The sequence below is a fragment of the Poecilia latipinna genome, unplaced genomic scaffold (genome assembly GCF_001443285.1).
Source record: "Poecilia latipinna isolate Pla-1442-1.1 unplaced genomic scaffold, P_latipinna-1.0 Scaffold293, whole genome shotgun sequence".
In the NCBI taxonomy this organism is placed as follows: Eukaryota; Metazoa; Chordata; class Actinopteri; order Cyprinodontiformes; family Poeciliidae; genus Poecilia; species Poecilia latipinna.
In genome coordinates this window covers 272,162-290,849 of record NW_015112909.1, presented here as the reverse complement: position 1 = coordinate 290,849, position 18,688 = coordinate 272,162, and the positions used below count along the sequence as shown (strand labels likewise).

Below are 18,688 nucleotides of genomic sequence, written 5' to 3'. Positions count from 1 at the left end.
ATTACGTCGTAAACTCAAACCTTTAAATAAATGGCAGTGGGGTTTTGTTTTAGGCATCTTTAAAACCACAAAATGAGAGAAAGGAGGAGGTTTGCTGCTGCGTGGCGGATCATTAGCTCACTAGGTGTTACAGCGCGAGGTCAGACGACTACCACTACAAACACAAACATACAGAAATAGTTTTATTTGGTCGTTTATGCGGACGTCCTGCTGAGTTCTGTGCTAGAGGAGGAGGAAATTCAAAAGGAAACTCTCTGAACTAATCTGGACATTTTTGGGAGTGTGGTGAGCGGAAAAAAAAAAAAAACGGCGCTGGGTCTTCCAGCTCTTTCTGGGCTCAGGGCCAAAGCGACTGGAGGAAGGAAGGCGGGAGGCAGAGGAGGAGGGATGAAGAGGAGAGGAAGGAGAAAGCAGACAGGATCTGCAGGGATTGCAGGAGCACATTAACTCTTTCCTGACCAGAACATCTCCTCTTTCTTAGCTTCCCCCATTTTACGATTAAATTTTCCTTCAATTTGGTGATTAAAACATCTCCTGTTCCCAAGGAAAACTGTTCTGTTCAGAAACTTTAGAGGAAATCAGAGTTTAGAGTGTGAAATCTTGTAAAAATCTGCAAACACCTGCTGGTTTTTAGTAGCGCTGCAGCAATTATGAGCAACTGTTTGTCCTCTGTTTGAGAACAAAGGAAGAGGAGGAGGAGATGATTTTGGACTTTAAGGAGAAAATGCAAAAATATGGAGGAAGTTTTGAGTTTTTCAGCTAACTATTATGAACTGCAAAAGGTTAGAAAATAAGCAAAAAATGACTTTGAACAATGCTGAAAATTGTTCTTTACTAATAACAGATGAATATCAAACAGAAACTTCACCTCAACCTGCAAAAACACAAAATATTACCGAGAATATTTGGTCTATTTTCTAGTACAAATATCTAATTACACTTAAATAAGACAAAACTAACTTACAATTTTCATCAGTGTTATTGAATTATTGTTTGAAAACAAACTCTTGTATCTTTATGAAAAGTTACTAGTAAGTTAGTTTTGTCTCATTTTAAGTGTACCAAGATATTAGAAAAAAAATACTTAGATTTTGTGTTTTTTGCAATGAATCCAGTGACCAAACTACAAAAACACAAAATCTTCCCAATTGTTTTTGGTCTGGTTTCTAGTGCAAATTTTACACTCAAATAAGACAAAACTAACTTATTAGTAGCTTTTCAGCAAGAAATAGGAGTTTGTTTTAAGGCAACAATTTATTAATATTGATTTTACCTTATAAGACATTTTTCTCATGTTTTAAGTGAAATAATCTCTACCTTAGAAAAAAATCCGTTTTAAGGAATTATCTTAAAAGAAGCTCATGTTTCTTTTCTATTTCTTTATTGCTTAGAAGTAAAAGTTACTTCTAAGCAGGGCTGGTCTAAAACCTTTTGGGGCCCCATAGAGTTACATTTGTGGGCCCCCCACTCCAACATGTCAACATCAGATTCTTCATCATCCCTAAGCTACTTTATGCAGCAGGGATAAGGTTAAAGTCAGAGTGGTATTTAAGTGTTGTTCTAATTATTTGCATTTAGTCATTTATATCAAACAGATTTTTAAAAACAAAAAGTCACCAGTAGGACAGGAGAAATGCATAACCAAGAACAAAATAATTAGCTTATCACTACTTTTCAGTTTGAAAAGGAGTAGGAAGAAGTAAACGTTTATTTACTGTTTATCCCTTATCTCAACTGAATAAAAAAAATCCACTCAATGATTATCAGAAATTTGTAATTAAAAACACGTTTACTAACAAATAAATTATATTACATGAAACGAAATGATTACAAATGGTCTCTCATAACAGGAGAATTTACTGATCCATGATAATCTGAAAGGTAACATCAGCCGATAAACACTAAGTTTACAGTGAACAAGTTTGATAACTTATATTTCCTCAATAGTGGCAACAGCAGGGAGAGTTTAATCTATTATATGTACCAACTGTAAAAATAACAGAAATCGTTTTTCCATGTTTGATAGCAGTTAGTTTATTTATTTTAAATTTATACATCTATTTTATCATGCTAGCCTGATGCTCTTGGGGGCCCCCTGTTGGTGTGGGGGACCTGTGCAGCCACTTTAAGTTAGTTTTGTCTTATTTTTAGTTGACTAAGATTTTTGCACTAAACTAGACCAAAAATTATTTGATAAGATTTCGTAGGTTTTGCAGTGTATTCCCTGAGATTTCATCTTCAAACACCACAGTTTGGTAGTTGTTTTTTTTCCCCAATATTATGCAGTAAATTAGATCAGGACAACTAAAAAACAATTTTTTTTTTGTTGCTTTTCAAATAAGAGTTTTGAGTTTAAATCCACATTTAATCATAAGTTGTTTTTTTTTTCTTTTTTTCTGCATGGTGCAGCTTTTCCGTCTTCATCCGGAAGAGTCACAAAACACTGAAAGTCGGGTAAACATCTCCAATGGCCGCCTTGCTAATTATGTATGCAGGGACGGCGTCTGCAGGAATCATTTGCTGCACTGTGACTGCAGCAGCGTTACTGTGAGTCTAACCTCAGCTTCACATTAAACTTTCACTGTTTTTATTTAATATTCTGTCTGCTGTGATTCAGTTTTTCCCTCTGAAATCCTTCCACCATGAAATTCATTCATCGATCTCTGTAGTTGTGTTTGATTCTCTTGTGGATGTTTTTTTTTTTTAAATGTGTGTTCTGCAAAAGATGATCTGCTTTACTGAAAAAACTTACTAACATTGATTCAGCTGGAGCATGTAGTTATTTAAAATGATAAAAAGCATGTACATGCACAGAAAAGCAAGAAAATAAAGCAAATGCAGAACAATAACAATAATAATAATAATAATAATAAGCAACTCTAAAAATAATAAAAAAAAACATTTACTTTAAATTTTTGGTGCAGTCAAAAACCAGTCTAATATCTTAATGTACTTCATCAATTGCATAACTACAACTAAAAAATTTAGCTAACATGAGTAATTGTAGCTAGTACATTAACAAAAGAACTTAAAGGGGCAGCATCATGTAAAATTGTTACAATGTTATTCCTTCATCAAAAAATCACCCAGATTGTTGTTTTGATTATTTTATGCATGTTTGAGAAATTTTTAATCTCCATGGCAACCATCAACGGTAAAACGCCTGAGTGGACCTAGACCCGCCTTCAAGGCGCAGCTCCTCCCACACAGAGCTCCTTCAGACTAGCCAGCAGCATTTAGCAAACTGCTGAGCTCATTATAGGAGCTACTTCTCAGGGCAAAGCTAGTAAAAATGTTAAGCGGTTAACAGAGGAGCCATGTTGGGATGACTTCCTGAAGGCAGAGCTTCATAAAGATCAGGAGTTTTAAAGAGACAGAGGCCCAATTTTAAGGCATTAAATTAAGAAGTCACATATAAAGAATTTTTGTAACAACTGAATGTAACATAGTTACTTAAGTGCCTGGAAAATATGTACTGTAAGTAAATATAACTGAAACTATAAGTTAGAAAAAACATCAAGATTAAGTAAAAATCACATAAAAATGTAAGAAAATTCAGTCATCTACTGACTGAAATTCTCAGTAGATGTTACCGATAGAGAGAAGGTTGAGCAATATGAAAGGGTGTTTCTTTTGTTTAGTTGAGAAATTGTTTTCTCCAGACATTTATTGCTGTATTAACTTAAACACTGCTCTTGACCGCTGGCGGTTACCATAGCAACCAGTAACTGACAGCTCCACCCCTTTTTCTCTGTTGCCATGTTTAACTGCGGTGTTAGGATCAGCTCTGTTTTTTTTTTACAAGTACGAGGCTTTAGCATATCAGATAAATAAAACCACAGATGGGAATTTTACGTTTTATATATGATTTTGACTTATTAATGTTGTGCATTTTAGCTAATTTTACATCTAAATGTTAACTGTTGCTGTACTGAACTCGTTTTCTAAACAAAGTCCACAAACGTTCAGATTTATTGAGGTTGGGAATATTTCAGAAGCTTAATGTTAGCCTCCAAGGTAATTTGGGATTAATTATTGTTGCATCAATCAGTTAGTGAATAAGCAACGTCTTAAAACAGATTTTTTTTTTTTAACATTAAGAGTTGAAAAAATATTTTTTGGTTGTAACTATGTGCTTTTTTGTCACTTTCAATAAAAACATGACGTCATGCAAGTTGTTGAATTCATTATGTCTTTCTCCTTTAACTGTTCTTAATATTTGCAATTGTAATTTTAGCTTTGTCTTTTTGATCAAATTTAGTATTTTATCCTTATTTTTCTATGTTTTTTTTAAGTGCTTTATAAATAAAATTGGATTGGAAAAACAATGTTCCATTTAAGGAAATGTATTAATTCTCTTGTGTCAGGTCTTTAAGACCTAAAAATGAAAATGAAATAATAAAATTCAGAGATCCAGAGCGTCTTAATGAGATTCATGGACAGAGCAAACATTTGATTAACTTTGGGGCTGGGCAATAAATCAATAACAACAGACACATGATCAATATCAGATAATATTGATCATTATCTAACATGGCAGCCATGTTAGATTTTGATGCAAGGGTTGGTCATAGAAATTCAACTTTGACACTTGTTTGTCTTTTTTTTTGTCAGGAAATGTAAAAATACAAAACCAATGCATGAACGCTGATTTTTATGTTTTTATTGACGGAATAGGAACTAGTTGGAGAATATTTGCTCTGCAGGTGAAACTGACAGAGATAAAATGTTTTCTTGTACCTACGACGGTACATTGTAGGTAAAAAAAAAAAAAGGGTGAAAGTTCGGCTGAAAGGTGACAACAACAGGGCCATTGTAGAACAAGACAGTAGGATAAAAGTAATTTTTTTGCCAAAAAAAATCTGAAATTTTTAGATTGAGCTAAAAAAAAAAGTTTCTAAAAAAAACTTGCAGAAAGTTTCTACAAAAAAAATTGGGAGATTCTGAGCTCAAAATGTTAGATTAGATGATTATTAAATCTCCAAAATCTGGAAAAACCTTGAAAATTTCTGAGTTTCAAATTTTTGACTACTGAAAATTTTTCCAAGAAAATTAAATTGTTTTTCCCTTGCAAATTTCAACTTCTATATGTTTATATGTTGAAAATGAGATTAATCACCTTTACAATTTTGGAGCTCAGAAACTTCAAGAAAATTTTAGAATAATCACAAAATTATTTTTTTTTCTCCTCACAAATGCACAAGTTTTTGAGTTCAAAGAATGACCAAGTTTTTTAGATCAATCTCAAAATTTTTATGATCTTGCACATTTATGACTTTTGGAGCTCAGAAATATCCAAGATTTTTCTAGAAAATTTGAGATTAATTAATCTTGAATTTTGCGTTTATTCCTGGAAATGTAGAACTTTCTGAACTCTTGAGAATCATCAACATTTTTCTAGAAACTTTCTAAGAGAAATCTCAAAATTTGATTTTTTTCCTGCAAAGGTTTTTCTAAAATATTTCTGAGATTTGTTAATCTAAAAATTTCAGATTTTTTTAAATAACAAATGTACAAATTTTCAGCAAATATTCTTGTCCCCCCTCTAAATTTTTTAAGATTGATCTCAATATTTGAGTTTTTTCCCCTCAAACATTTACAACCATTTAAGTTCTGAAATTTCCAAGTTTGTTTCCAGAAAATTTCTGAATAATCTAAAAAATTTCATTTCTTTTTCTTACAAATTTTTTGAGCTCAGGAAATGTGCTTGTTTTTTCTATAACATTTCTGAGATTAATCTCAAAGTTTGAATTTTTTCTCAACATTTTCAACTGATATAGTTCAGAAATTTTCAAAATTTTCCATAAAATTTCTGAGATTCATTAGTATCACAATTTTTGATTTTTTTCCTTACAAACTGTCTACTTTTTGAGTTCAGAGAATCTCCAAATTTTTCTTGAAAATTTCTAAGATTAATCAAATTTTTATTTTTGCTTTGTTTGAGTTTTTAGATATTTTCTAGAAAAATTCCAAGTTTTTTTTTTCTGGAAAATTTCTGACATTAATCCAAAAATTTCCGAGTTTTTTCTTGCACATTTACAGCTTCTGAGCTCAAAGAATCTCCAACTTTTTTTTCTAGAAAATGTCTTACCCTAATGTAAAAATTTGAGGGTTTTTTGGCGGAAATTTGCTCCTTTCTTCCTACCTACAATGACCGTAAGCCGGAGCACCGACTTCCAGCGGTTTCCAGCCCCGCAGCCAGGCTGAGCATCCGGGAAGCGGAACCTGGAATGCCGCTTTGCTTTTCTTTCCTTCCGCCCTTCAGACCCGGCAATGATGGAGGAGCAAAAAGCGACATGATTGGTGGATGCAGCAGGCAGCGGCGGAGAAATGCAAACCCCTCGGCTTTGTTGCATTAGAGGGGGGAACGCCGGATCCTGCGGTGGGAAGCGGACTGGATCCTCCCGCAGCTCTGCGGTAAGAACAAAACCCAGACACACAGCAATGCGATTCAGTGAGAAGGGTGGAAAAAAAAAACAAAAAAGAAACAGCCCGGGGGTGCCGCGATAGCTCTCAGACAAACCCGGCTCGGCTTGCTTTGCGTGACAGCTGCGGGACCAATGGAAACATGCGGGAAGCCAGCTGCGCTAAAGGCTGCAGCCAATGGAAAATGTGAGATCCGGAGAGCCGAGGTTAGGCTGGCTGCAGCAGCCAAACTTCCCAGTGAAATTTAAAAAAAGGCTGTTTGTGTTTTGGCTGCTGCAGAGGCCATTTTAGGTAAGAATCGTCCTCTAAGTTGGGGATGCGGGGGGATGATGTTTGCGGGTGCAGACGGGAGCTGGAGTCCCGCATCCAGGCTGAACGCGGTGCGGGCTGCTGGAAGCTTTATGTGGATTAAATAGATATTCCACTCCTCTTTTCTCCCTCCCTCCCATCCCTCTCTCCCTCCCTCCCTCTCCGTTGCGTGCTAATTTTTTATGCATTTTTCTAAACTGTCATGGCGATTTTGTGTCCTTGGAAATAAAAAAAGCAGCGGGCGCCTCTTTTTCTCCGCTTCTCGGGCTCGCCGGGGTGAGACTGCGGCCGGGAGTCCGGAGCAGGTGAGCTGTCCGCCGGGGGGAGAGGCTTTTCTCTCCCCGGGAAGACGGAGTTTTTAGCGGCTGTCCACACGTGTAAAGGAGACAGGCGGCTGTTGGGATGTATTTACAGCAGCGATGCAGTGACATTACAGAAGCTAGCTCTGAGCTAGCTGCGGGGGCTAACACCAAACAGGACTCTCTGTCTCCGTTTCTCCTTCCTCCCGGTTTTTTCCGCTGCTTCTCCCTCCCGGTTTTCGGTTCTCCTCACCGCGAACTTCTCTTCCCATCCTTAGCCAGCTCTCCCAACTTGTGGCAGCTAGCCGCGTTAGCCCCCGCAGCTGCTAGCCTTCATTAAAAAGAGGTTTGAGGACGGCTAGGCTCTTATTAGCCTCTTAGCCTCCTGACTCATTACAGCAGCCAGGTGTGCGGGAGAGCTCACGCACACCTGACCAGGTGTTGGAGACAAAGGATGGCAGCTGAATGCTAACACACCTCACTCCTGTCTGAATGCAAACAGGCATATTTATGTTATGTTACATGCTGCTAGAGTTATCCAGTTTGCTATTTTTATTTTCTATTATGCATAAAGAGAGAGAGAAAAAAGCTTGGTTTCTATTTGAAAATTTGGGCCGATATTTATGTTACTGTTATGGACGATATGACTGGAAAAACGTATCATGATATACGTATTTTATATCAGTGGATATCAATAATTACTGATTTGTGATTTTGTTTTAAATATCTTAAATGCTGCCAAGTTTGTGGCATAACTTTTCCTGTTTAGTCACAGTTTTAACTCCACTACATTGTTTATTTTTAAGCAGTTAGTGGCAAAACCTCAACCTGCTGCTGAGCAAGTTACTCAACAGGTCGTTGCTAGGTAACCAGAGTGAGTGAGTTGCTAGGTAACCAAAGAGTGAGTGAGTTTGTGGCACTAACCGATATTTACCAATATTATTTATATTTTGCTAACCTTTTCACAACTTTGAAAAAAAAATGTCTACACCGCTCACTCCTCGGTTCTTCAGTTAAACTTCCCACAATCCTTTGCTGCATCACTTCTGCTGTCACATGACAAATGGCAACTTCCTCCCTTCACCTCCAGAAACAAACGGCAATAAGATGGAAATAAATGTTGGAAATCTAATATCGGCCAATACTGATGTTGATACCGATATCTTGTATCATATTGTCGGTTTTAAATCCCAACAAAAAATGAAGGATTCTCCATTTTTCCACATGCTAGTTGTATTCGTCATGGCTTCTAAGTAGAACCGTCACAGTAAGCAATAAATCAATTAATCACATGACAAATTAAAACAAATTCAATAACTTCCATTTACATGATTTATCATTTTTCTCTCTTTCTTCTAGAAACAATAGGGTTGAGACCAAAACTCTATTGTTTTGGTCTTAAATCGTCCTTTTTTTAAGGATAATTTTGCTTTCAGAGACTTCATAATCCATTTTATTTGTTGTTTATTTATATTGTATACGTATGTCTTCCAGTTTCAGTGTTAAATGTACATTAGAATTTAAATTTTATTTATCTTTTAGAATGTGTTTTTGCATTATAATGTCAATATTGTTGTTATGCTTCTCAAAACAACAATATTATCATTTATCGTAAGAACTTATGGGACAGTTTATCGCCCTGTAACATTTGTTATGCCTGGCCTTGGATGTTGTCATAACTCGTACCCTGAAACAGTCGTCATAGATGGTGATGCTGTGGTCAGGAAGGATCTCCCGTAGCAGTCAGTCTTGCAGCGAATCTAAAGAGGCCTCTGACTTAAGACGGTTGCTGAATGACAGTAACCTGTCATGGATCACACTACCAGCTGCTAATCCATTTCATTTGCTTTTGCTGCTCCTCTTTTGACATATTTTCTGTCCGTTTGGGTAGAAAAGATGTTGGAGTCAGAGAGATGATGTCTCTCTGCTCTGCATCCATAAAGCGTCTTTTTCCAACTCCTCTGGGGTTCTTGGCTTAGGTGTAATTTGAGCTCATGAGATGCTAATACGCTGTAAAAAAAAAAACACCTTGTTTCCACGGTTACGCATCATAACAAATGCATTAAAGCTTAAAAAGTAGGAGTGGAAAAAATTAATCCAACTGCTCAGCATCCAAAAAAAGAGGGAATAATTGTGAAAAAATCATAAACAAAGCAAGTAACAACTTGTTTCTGCTTAAGAGTGAAGGTCGTCCCCACAGCATGGTGCTTCCACCACCCTTTTGTTTTTCCTCGCAGTTAGCAAGGCACATTCAGGGCGTTTTTCCGCCACTGCTTGTGGAAAACTTGAGGCGTGTGGCAGACAGTTGTTTTTAATCATGCAAATAGTTCACAGAAGCCAGGTTTGTGGAGTGCATGAGTAATAGTTGTCCTTCCAACAGATTTTCCCTCATGAGCTGAAACAGTAATGTTTATTTATTTTATTTACATCACATAGAATGAAATATATCTATACAGTTGATTGCAAAAAAAGTTGTTTTCCTCTAGCTTAAAACCTTAAAACAGAAATAAAACAAACTAATTTGCTTTACTTGACTTTAAGGATGGGCAGTTATCATTTATTTTATCCTTTATAGTGGAAAAATCCTTATGTTAAGAATTAAAATTATCGTCACAATAAATTTTATATAATGTTCAAAAAACTTATTAAAATTTTATTTTAACTACTTTCTCTCCAGTTTTTGTCCATGAGAGCATCAATAAATATCAGTAAATTCAAAATTATAATTATTACTATTTTTAATACTTCTTCTATGTGGCACTTGAAAATAGAATTAAATTAAGTATTTATGTGCAGTTTAGTGATATAAATGACACTTTTTTTTAAGTGTCCTGAAGAAATTTATTTTAAATAGGAACGTTTTTCAAGAGCAGCATTTACATTTGTGGCCCTAGGAATGCTGCGACATGCAGTTCCCTAAATAGTTTTGTTATTATCGGTAGGAATACAAAACATCAGGATAAAATTAAACTTTCATATCGCCTGCCCCTACTAGACGTTTAAGAAAAATTATAAGCAGTGTTTTCACCAATTGTTTGATATTTTTGTCTCTAAATTAGTTTTATTTAACTGAATTGAGGGTAAAACTGGCTTTTTTGACTTTAAAGGTTGCAGACCTCTGGCCTAGTCAAAAGTTCGGTTTGCTTGAGGAAGTGTGAATGCGTAATCGAACTCTGGTTCACCTAAAAACATTGCTCTCTTTTTGATTAAAGTGAACTCTGGTGCTGTTTGAATATAAACACCAATCGATTGGAGACTGCTCCAAAAGCAGGAAGTGGACTACAGCACAGGGCATTCTGGGTAAATATAACCAAAACAAATGCGCTAGGCTAGCGATAGCTTTTACCAGAGACATAAGAGAAACTGCTAAAATCTGATGCCACTCCATTTTTCTTTACATTTTGTAAAGAAGAAAGTTGCGCTCGTCGTCTTCTTCAGAGGCTTTTGTGTTGGTTCCTTTAGTGGTCCTTGGTGCAGCGCCACCACAGGCGACGAGGGGAACAGGCTTTCCAAAGGTTTGGTTGGTTTCACTGGTTTTCCACAGCAGCTGTAAATGTAACAAATGTTTCAATTTTAGATCTGAGTCAATCAGAACATACCAAACTACCAGGTGTGAACACAACCTTAAACAAATTAAAATCTTCCCGAAATGGAACATAAAGTATTTTTCTTTCATTACCCACCTTTTCTGTTTTCACTTTAATTTAATGGCAAATATAACCATGCTTCTTGTTAATTTTAAGGAAACTAGGATCAGAAATGCTTACACTTAATGCAACAAATGTTTTTGAAGAAAGAAAGAGTGACCCAAATCCAGTTCCTGTTGCTCCAGTGTTGGACACAAAAATGTGAACGCCTCTTTTTGAACTAGGCTTATTATCCCCAAATGGATCTAATTTAGGGATCCCATTTCTACACCAATCAGATGACAAATCACAATAAATACTTTAGCATTTTTAATCACACTGATTTTTATGGGAATTTGGAAACTTGTAGTGTAGACTTTGTTTAAATCAAGCTTGTAAATGTAATCATGTTTGAAAAAAGCACTGAGTTCATTGGTGGTGAGAACAGTTTTCAACAGAAAGTGTAAGGATTAGCAGATGTTCTCTGTTTCTGCATCACACGTGTCTCTAATATTTTTCAGATTTTTACCAAACTCAAAGCAAAAGTGCATCAGAAACCTTTCATTATTAGGCCTGAGCAGTCTAGCATTAGCAGTGCAGTGCCTCGCACTAGTGGCAGCACTGCCTTTTCCATTAAATAAGCAGTTTAGCTTTTTATTCATTAGCTGAATGGAGCAAGTCAAAGTAAGGCGACATGCTTGTGATGCCCCACATGTCACATTTAGGCTAATATTAGCATTTTGGATAATTTTAACTTGTACACTAATGTTTGAACACTGAGTGGACTGAGTTCATGTTGGTCAACAAAATGTTGATACTCCAAATGCTGTTAACTGTTGTAGCTTCCTTTAGCACTGATGCTAAGTTTTAGCATCAGAACGCTGGGTTCCAACCGACGGGCACACTTTGGCAGGCCCCGTTTAAATTTCAGAAATTGTCTGGTTTGTAATTGTGCGGAGCGGCGAGGAGCCGCTGGGGGACTGGACCTGACGGGGAAACTCGAATCGTCTTAACGCCGGCATCATCGGTAGTTTCTTTTTCTGTGGCTTAGGAAGCAGATATGTTTTGTCTCATACTGTGCATGAGCTCAGGATTTCCTGACAGAGAAGATCCATTTATTCTGTTTACAAGACAACAAACACCGGTTCGTTTTAGAACCGTTGCACTCTGGAACCAGGGTGGCCATCCATCCGGTAAAATACAGAATCGTCCCGTATTTGGCTGTTAAATGTTGCGTTCCATATTGAACCCATTAGTTCTGTATTTCTATAAATGTCATGCCTATCACACACATATCAACACTAAATGTAATAATAGTGACCAAGATGAAACAGGAAATACTAAGGTCAGCTAAATTGTCGTGGCTGGAGCGACAAATGACCCCCATAACGGTGCGGTTCGGTCTGTAAAATGTAATTTAACTGGAAGATATTTAAATATCTGAAATAAAATACAACAAACAAAAAGTATAAATGATTCTGAAATATAAAAACACACATAACTGAAACCATAACTAATATGGATTATGAAATCTCTGTAAACAAAATTAGCCTTCAACAAATATGAATCATCAGAATTAAAAATATTGAGCTAATTTTAATTTATCGTGATTCATTTTGATGAATGAAGATGTTTTTGCTTTGCTTAAGAAGCTTAAGATGCAAATAAATACAGTTTTCCTTGACTTTCAGTGTAGCAACTTAAAAATAAATAAAAAAAATCCCACTGGTTTTTCAATTTCCACCGAATCACAGTTGAAGCCGCAGTGAGTAACTTTCATAAAAAAAGTTTTAAAAATATTTTATACTGTCACAGTTTATGAGACAGAGCCTGTGAAAAGATCAATTTCCTGCACTGCTCCCAACCAAAAACAACCAATCAGAGCCCGGAGGCAGGTCTTAGCACTGTCAATCACCGTTGTGTATGCGCTTCTAAATGTGCTCATGATAGAGAAACAACTTACCACTTCAGGAAAACCGTTTATGGATAAATCCCTGACGCAGCGATCCAGAATGCAGCAGGTCGGCTTCTACCGGCACCCAGAAGCGTGACCATATAAGGCCCATATTGGCCTCCTTACACTGGCTGCTTGTTTTACATCGAATAGACTTTAAGATTCTTTTAACAAGTTTTAAATGGGTTAGCTCCTCCTTATCTTCAGGATCTTTTGAAACTTCATTCTGTGTCCAGAACTTTAAGATCCAGTAATCAGCTGCTACTAAATGTTCCTCGGACTCGGCTTAAGAGAAAAGATGATCGGGTTTTCGCTGTTGCTGCTCCTGTTCTCTGGAATAATCTACCTTTCCAGATTAGATCTGCCCACAGCCTGGATCAGTTTAAATCACTTCTTAAAACTCATTTTTATTCTTTGGCATTTAATTGAAGCCTGATATCGAAGCTATCGATATCGAACATAGAAACACTTTGGAATTAAGATTAAAAAACTATTCTTTGCTTGTAGATATATTCTACCGACAGCTTTCCTTTCACTTGGTTCAAATTTTATAAAAAAGAAAAAAAAAGTATTATTAAGCACATTTTGGTATCCACTTACTAATCGATTAATCAAGAAATAGATCAGGGTGGTGATCAATTTCTGGTCTCATAAGCAGAAGAAAATGGATGGAAAGTTGGATGTTTAGCTTTACTCTTTGGTAAACTCAGGTTTATTTCACATTTCTAAACATTTGTTGTTTTTAGATTAATTTAACCCACGTTTGCTTTATTTCTCCCTCTCAGATGGTTTGTTAATGTTTAATAATCAGAGTTACTTGTTTCTGTTGACAGATGCTGTGAACGGATAGAAGATGAAAATCCTCAAGAAGGACAAGCAGCAGGTTTGTACTTCCACTTTACTGAATTTAACCTCCAGTTTGATACGAATGATCAGGTAAATCTCACACATACTCCGTTTAATCCAGTTTAACACCCAGTTAAACCTGGATTACTGCTGTGTGAGTTTTCCTAACTAATTCCTAAAGAGGATTATGGGAAATCATATGAGGGATGTTTTCAGCTTGGCGTTGTTTGGATCTGTGCGGTTGGTGTTACAGCTTCATTGTAATTTTTTTTTGTTGATTTTTTGATATTTTGCTCGCTTTGGATGATGCTTGTTTATAATCATGAGTCAGGCCGAGCTGAAAGATGAGTCAGAGTTTTTAGTGGGTTTTCTGGAGATGACGCTGCTGTTTTTTTTTTAGCCAGCACACTCATACTAATCTTTCTTTAATGCGTTTACCCTCCAGCTTATTATTTTATTTACTCATAATTATTTTAAGACATTGGAGGAGGTTTCAGCTCAGGCTTATGCATTACTGCAGAGAAACAAAATGTATTAAAAAGTAAGAAAATAAATGATAATTTATAAGATTAGCTACAAAGTTAGTTGTGCTAACCTTAAAACACTAACCTGACACAGTAGTTAGCAGAAGCTAATGCTAAAGCATTAACTTCAATTTAGATTATACACTAATGTTATAATTTACACATTCTCTAATGCTTTAAAATATTATATTTATGTTCATATCTTGCTTGAAATAAACTATTTGGGAGAGAAAAGAGAAAGAACTTTAATAGAGGAAGTAGAACTGTGTAAACAGACTTCAAAATAAGAGCATAACTATGAACTTCTAACTACATGAAGAATTATTAACGATTAATTACCAAAACTTCAACACAGATGTTGAACTTCATTCAACTGGAAGATTCAAATTAATAAATTAAATGATCATTTAGAATTAATCTGGAAGCTAGTTGAAGCTAAGTGTGCTAATGTTAGCAAATTAGCTTCACTATTAGCGGAAGAGTTTCAACAAACAAGAATAATCATAAGAATGTTTGTTTACATTAAATACGTGTATTTATTTACTCATTTAAGTGGATTGAATATGGATTACATTTGGTGATTGTACAGCAGATTTTGTCTCCTTGTGTCCCTAATTAATGCATAATAAACAGTTATTAATGAGTTATTATGTGCTAAGAGTGGAGTTAATAACATCTGTGAACTACTTTTTAGCCATTTTAATATCAAGTGGCACCAAAGAAGTAATAAATGTTTTTTGTAATCATTTTTATCTTTATCACAAAGTACCACAAAAAAATTGGGATAAAATTAAACGTTCATATTGCCCACCTCCATCTTACAGGATTTTCTGTTAATCTGCAGTTTTGTAGAATCATTTCTGGGTCACAAAAACCTGAGCAAAAAATATTAAAATCAAACTCAAAGTTTTCAATTCTTATTTTTTATTCTTAAACTGAAATTGAAAATGTGAAAAACAAAAACTTTTTTGTTCTTTTTGTAATAGATTCAACAGGTAACAGATTTTGGCAAAAAAAAAAAAAAACAGAAATTTTTTTTTCTTTGATTAGTTGAAAACAGCTTCATGTTTTTCTTCCTCATGAAGCTGTAACCAAATAAATCCCTGGCGCTCTTGTGTCCAGCGCTGTTGAGTTTTTACAGTGCAGATGTGAGGAGACTTTAGCTGACGTCTCGTTTTGTTTGCACCGTTTGTTCAGTTGTTTATCTACCTGCAGCATCTTCAAACGGAGCGGTTTTGTCATCGCCACACAGCGATCTGAGCGTGGAAACGTGCAGAGATGGCCCCCGCTGTAAACAAACAAAATTAATGTTTTTATGGCTCCTTTCTTTCAGAAACGCAGCTGATCTGCTGGTTCAAACGGAAGCAGCTGAATTCAGCCGTTACTTTGCTAAACATTTTGTTAGAATTTATATTCTTTATTGTATTCTGTAAGTATTCAGTTCATTTGTGGACTGACGTTTATGCGGCACCAAACTGCAGTTCGAGAGTGATACAAATTTTACCTGTCCAGCCAATGCAGATGGAGAGTTTTTTTATTTATAACATAATTTTCTTTAAGTAGTACATCACAAAGTATTGGGTTTTTTATTACCAAGCTAAGCAGAAACACATTTATCCAAAGACTTTCACTGAAAACTTACTTCAGTTTTCATTAAACCTGGCTTGAAATAGCAAGCATTTCGAAAGAAAGTGACCCAAAGCTGTTCTTATGCTGAGAATAAATTTGTTCAGACAAAAACTAAACACGCTAACACACAAAGTTCATTTCCAGTTTTCGATCTACATTGCTTATTCTAATTATAATATGCACCGTGATGGTAAATACGGGCTGTCCAGGTTTAGGCTCCTGATGGTCTGAGAGACTTGGTTCAACTGGGGATCAAAACTGCAACATTTGTTGCATTTCCAGCTGCTGTGGTTCTTTTTCACACCAAGTAAAGCCAAACACTTTGAGCAACCTGCACCAAGAACCACTGAAGGAAACAACACAAAAACTTGTCTTCCAGGAAGACACAAAGCACAATTTCCTTCTTCAAGAAATGGAAACAAAAATGGAGTAGCGTTAGATTGTGTAAGATCTTAATTGTAATTGTGTTCTTTTGTCTGTGGCTAAAGACCACAAGCTGTTTATCCTGTTAGCGGTAGCCTAGCATATTTGTTTTGGTTGTACTTACCCAGAATACCCTGCGCTGTAGTTTACTTCCTGCTTTTGGTGCAGTTTCTGGTCCGCTTAGTGTTCACATATGCATTCGAACCAAACCAGAGTTCACTTCAAGTGAACCGAGACCGAGGTTTGTAGGCAGACAGATTTCGAGTTTTTTGTCTGATTTTGCATTCACACCTGATGTCCATGCAGCCTTAAACAGTGAAATTGTGGATTTTATTATACAAAAATCTGATCTGTTATTGTTGTTATGATTCTGTTAGTTTCTCTAAGTTTGAAAAGAAAGTAAATGAAACAAACACCTGATTGTAATGAAAAGTGCAATGTTTTGGTTTTATTTCCTGTGAGAAAACTTACAGTCAGAAGGAGGTCAGAAGTGTTTCCTGTGTTCACCAATTAATTCAGTAATTCATTAATTCAGCTTTCTGTAGCGACTGTGAAAGGAGGTTTCAGCATCGATGGAACTGCAGTGTTCATGGTCTATATTTGTGAAGGAGAGACGGCCCGCGTGCGTGCCTGTGTGTGTGTTTGTGTGTGTGTGTGTGTGTGTTTGGTGCTGTGTGAGGCAGGATTATTGATTCATAGCCGATGTGATTGCGGGCAGCTCCTCTCAATCGTGTTTGCTCGACTTCCCCTGACTATCAGGCCCAACGCTGCAGCTCATCACCGCAGCCTGCGTGGATGTTTGACTCTGAAACCTCGGTAAAAAAACAAAACGTAGAATTTCAAATCAGAGCTTAAAATGTGGATTTCTGTAAGATTTTACAATGACGTATTAGAGCCACTATCGTTAGAAAAACAGGAGGCAGTTTCCACCAAAAGCCTCAGAAATTTTAGATTAATCTCAGAAATTTTCTAGAAAATTTGTTTGAAATTTCTGAGCTTGAAAACGTGAAAGTTTGCTAGAAAAGCTAATCTAAATTTGAGATTGTTCTAAAAAAATTTCTAGAAAAATGTGTGAAAATTTCTGTTTCAAAAGTTTAAAACTTACTACTAAAAAAAACTAGAAATATGAGAAGTTTCAGAAAATTTCCTAGGAAAATTTAGAAATTTCTGAGCTTGAAAAGTTGAAAATTTGCTAGAATGAAATAAAATTTTGAGACTCAGAATTTTTCTAGAAAAACATGTAAATATCCTGAATTTTGAAAGCTGAAAATTTGCTAGAATGAAATAAAATTTTGAGACTAATCTCAGAATTTTTCTAAAAAATACATGCAAATATCCTGAATTTCAAAAGCTGAAAATTTGCTAGAAAAAACAACTTTGAGATTAATCTCAGAAATAAAAAAATAAAATAAAATTTGAAAGTTTGAAAAGTCAAAATGCTAGAAAAAGAACTAAGAAATTTTCAGATTAATCTCAGAGATTTCATAGAAAACACATGGAAATTTCTGAGTTTCAAAGGTTAAACATTTGTGAGAAAAAATTCTGAAAATCCTGAGTTGGAAGCTGAAAATTTTGCCAGAAAATGTTTTACTTGAGATTAATCTGACATTCTCTAGAAAAGAAAAACAACTTTTGAATCTAGAATTTTTCAGTGGAAATGTATTAAGTTGTTTTCTAATATGCTGTTGTAATTTACAGACTAAAATATGCTCAATCTTTTTCCTCTGGCGTCTTTGACTCTGGTTTAAATTTGGTCAACAGGTCTGACCTGCTTGTGTCTGGATTAGAGTTGAGTCGGACTCTTACTGGGTAATTTGGTCGTTTTCTTGGTGAAATCCGTTCTGACCTCTGGAGAATCACCCTTTGACCTTTTCTCAGCCTGGGGGTCGAGACATAGAAGGAGAGAAGTGGTTGTTTGGCCCGGGTTGCTTTGTGGAGGCTTGTTCAGGCTGAAGGAAGCTGGATTAGAGCAGCGCACGCCTCGACACGTCTAACAGAAGTCAACAGAACGACACTTTGTCCTTTTTTAGTTTTACACAGAATCAGAATTATCTAAAAAACGACATGTAATGTTTTTCTGAAACGTTGAATAACTTTTTTCCTGAAGGCTCGGCAAGAAGAAGAATTGATAATATCAACGTATTACCAAACAAAATCAAAACTTCTTGAAAATAAAGCCATTAGAAAAGGAGATTTAGTTATTTCCATCTATCGCATCTGATGAAAATCGTCTAGATCAGAGGAGTTCAAAGTGTGATCCAGGGGCCATTCGTGGCCCTTGAAATTATTTTGTTAGGTCCCTGACCACAAGTCAAGTTTGGCAAAGATTGGGCCAACAAAGTAGAAAACAATTGACAACCCCAAAATTTAGGAAAATATCTGTTTTTCCTGTGAATATGGTTTTATGTTTTGGATCTTTAATGATGTAAAGGTTTCATAAAGGCGTTAACTTAGATCCTTCCTCCCATCTCCTGTTGGACTTTTTAAGCATAACCTCTTCTAATAAACAGCTTTTAAATCTGTTATTGGCACAGTCCAATTATTCAAAAGATTAATCAGTTATTCAGACGATTAATCAATTTATTCTGACAATCATTTTACTCTTGTGGTTAATCGACTTAAAAATGGGACATTGTGCAGATTTTTATTTAA

At 35.8% G+C, this 18,688-nt stretch overlaps 1 protein-coding gene across 5 annotated transcripts in view; it reads left to right on the top strand.

Moving 5' to 3' along the window:
- Positions 1-5,979: 5,979 nt before the first annotated feature.
- chd6 (chromodomain helicase DNA binding protein 6) overlaps positions 5,980-18,688 on the top strand; it is a 62,068-nt gene continuing 49,359 nt past the window's right edge. For 3 of the 5 annotated variants that reach the window (XM_015034269.1, XM_015034270.1, XM_015034268.1), the window contains exons 1-2: positions 5,980-7,040; positions 13,448-13,497. In XM_015034269.1, the coding sequence (XP_014889755.1) occupies positions 13,468-13,497 (30 nt within the window). In that variant the 5' untranslated portion in view covers positions 5,980-7,040; positions 13,448-13,467. The remainder of the gene's footprint in view (positions 7,041-13,447; positions 13,498-18,688) is intronic. The other 2 variants (XM_015034266.1, XM_015034267.1) reach the window with 2 other exon arrangements.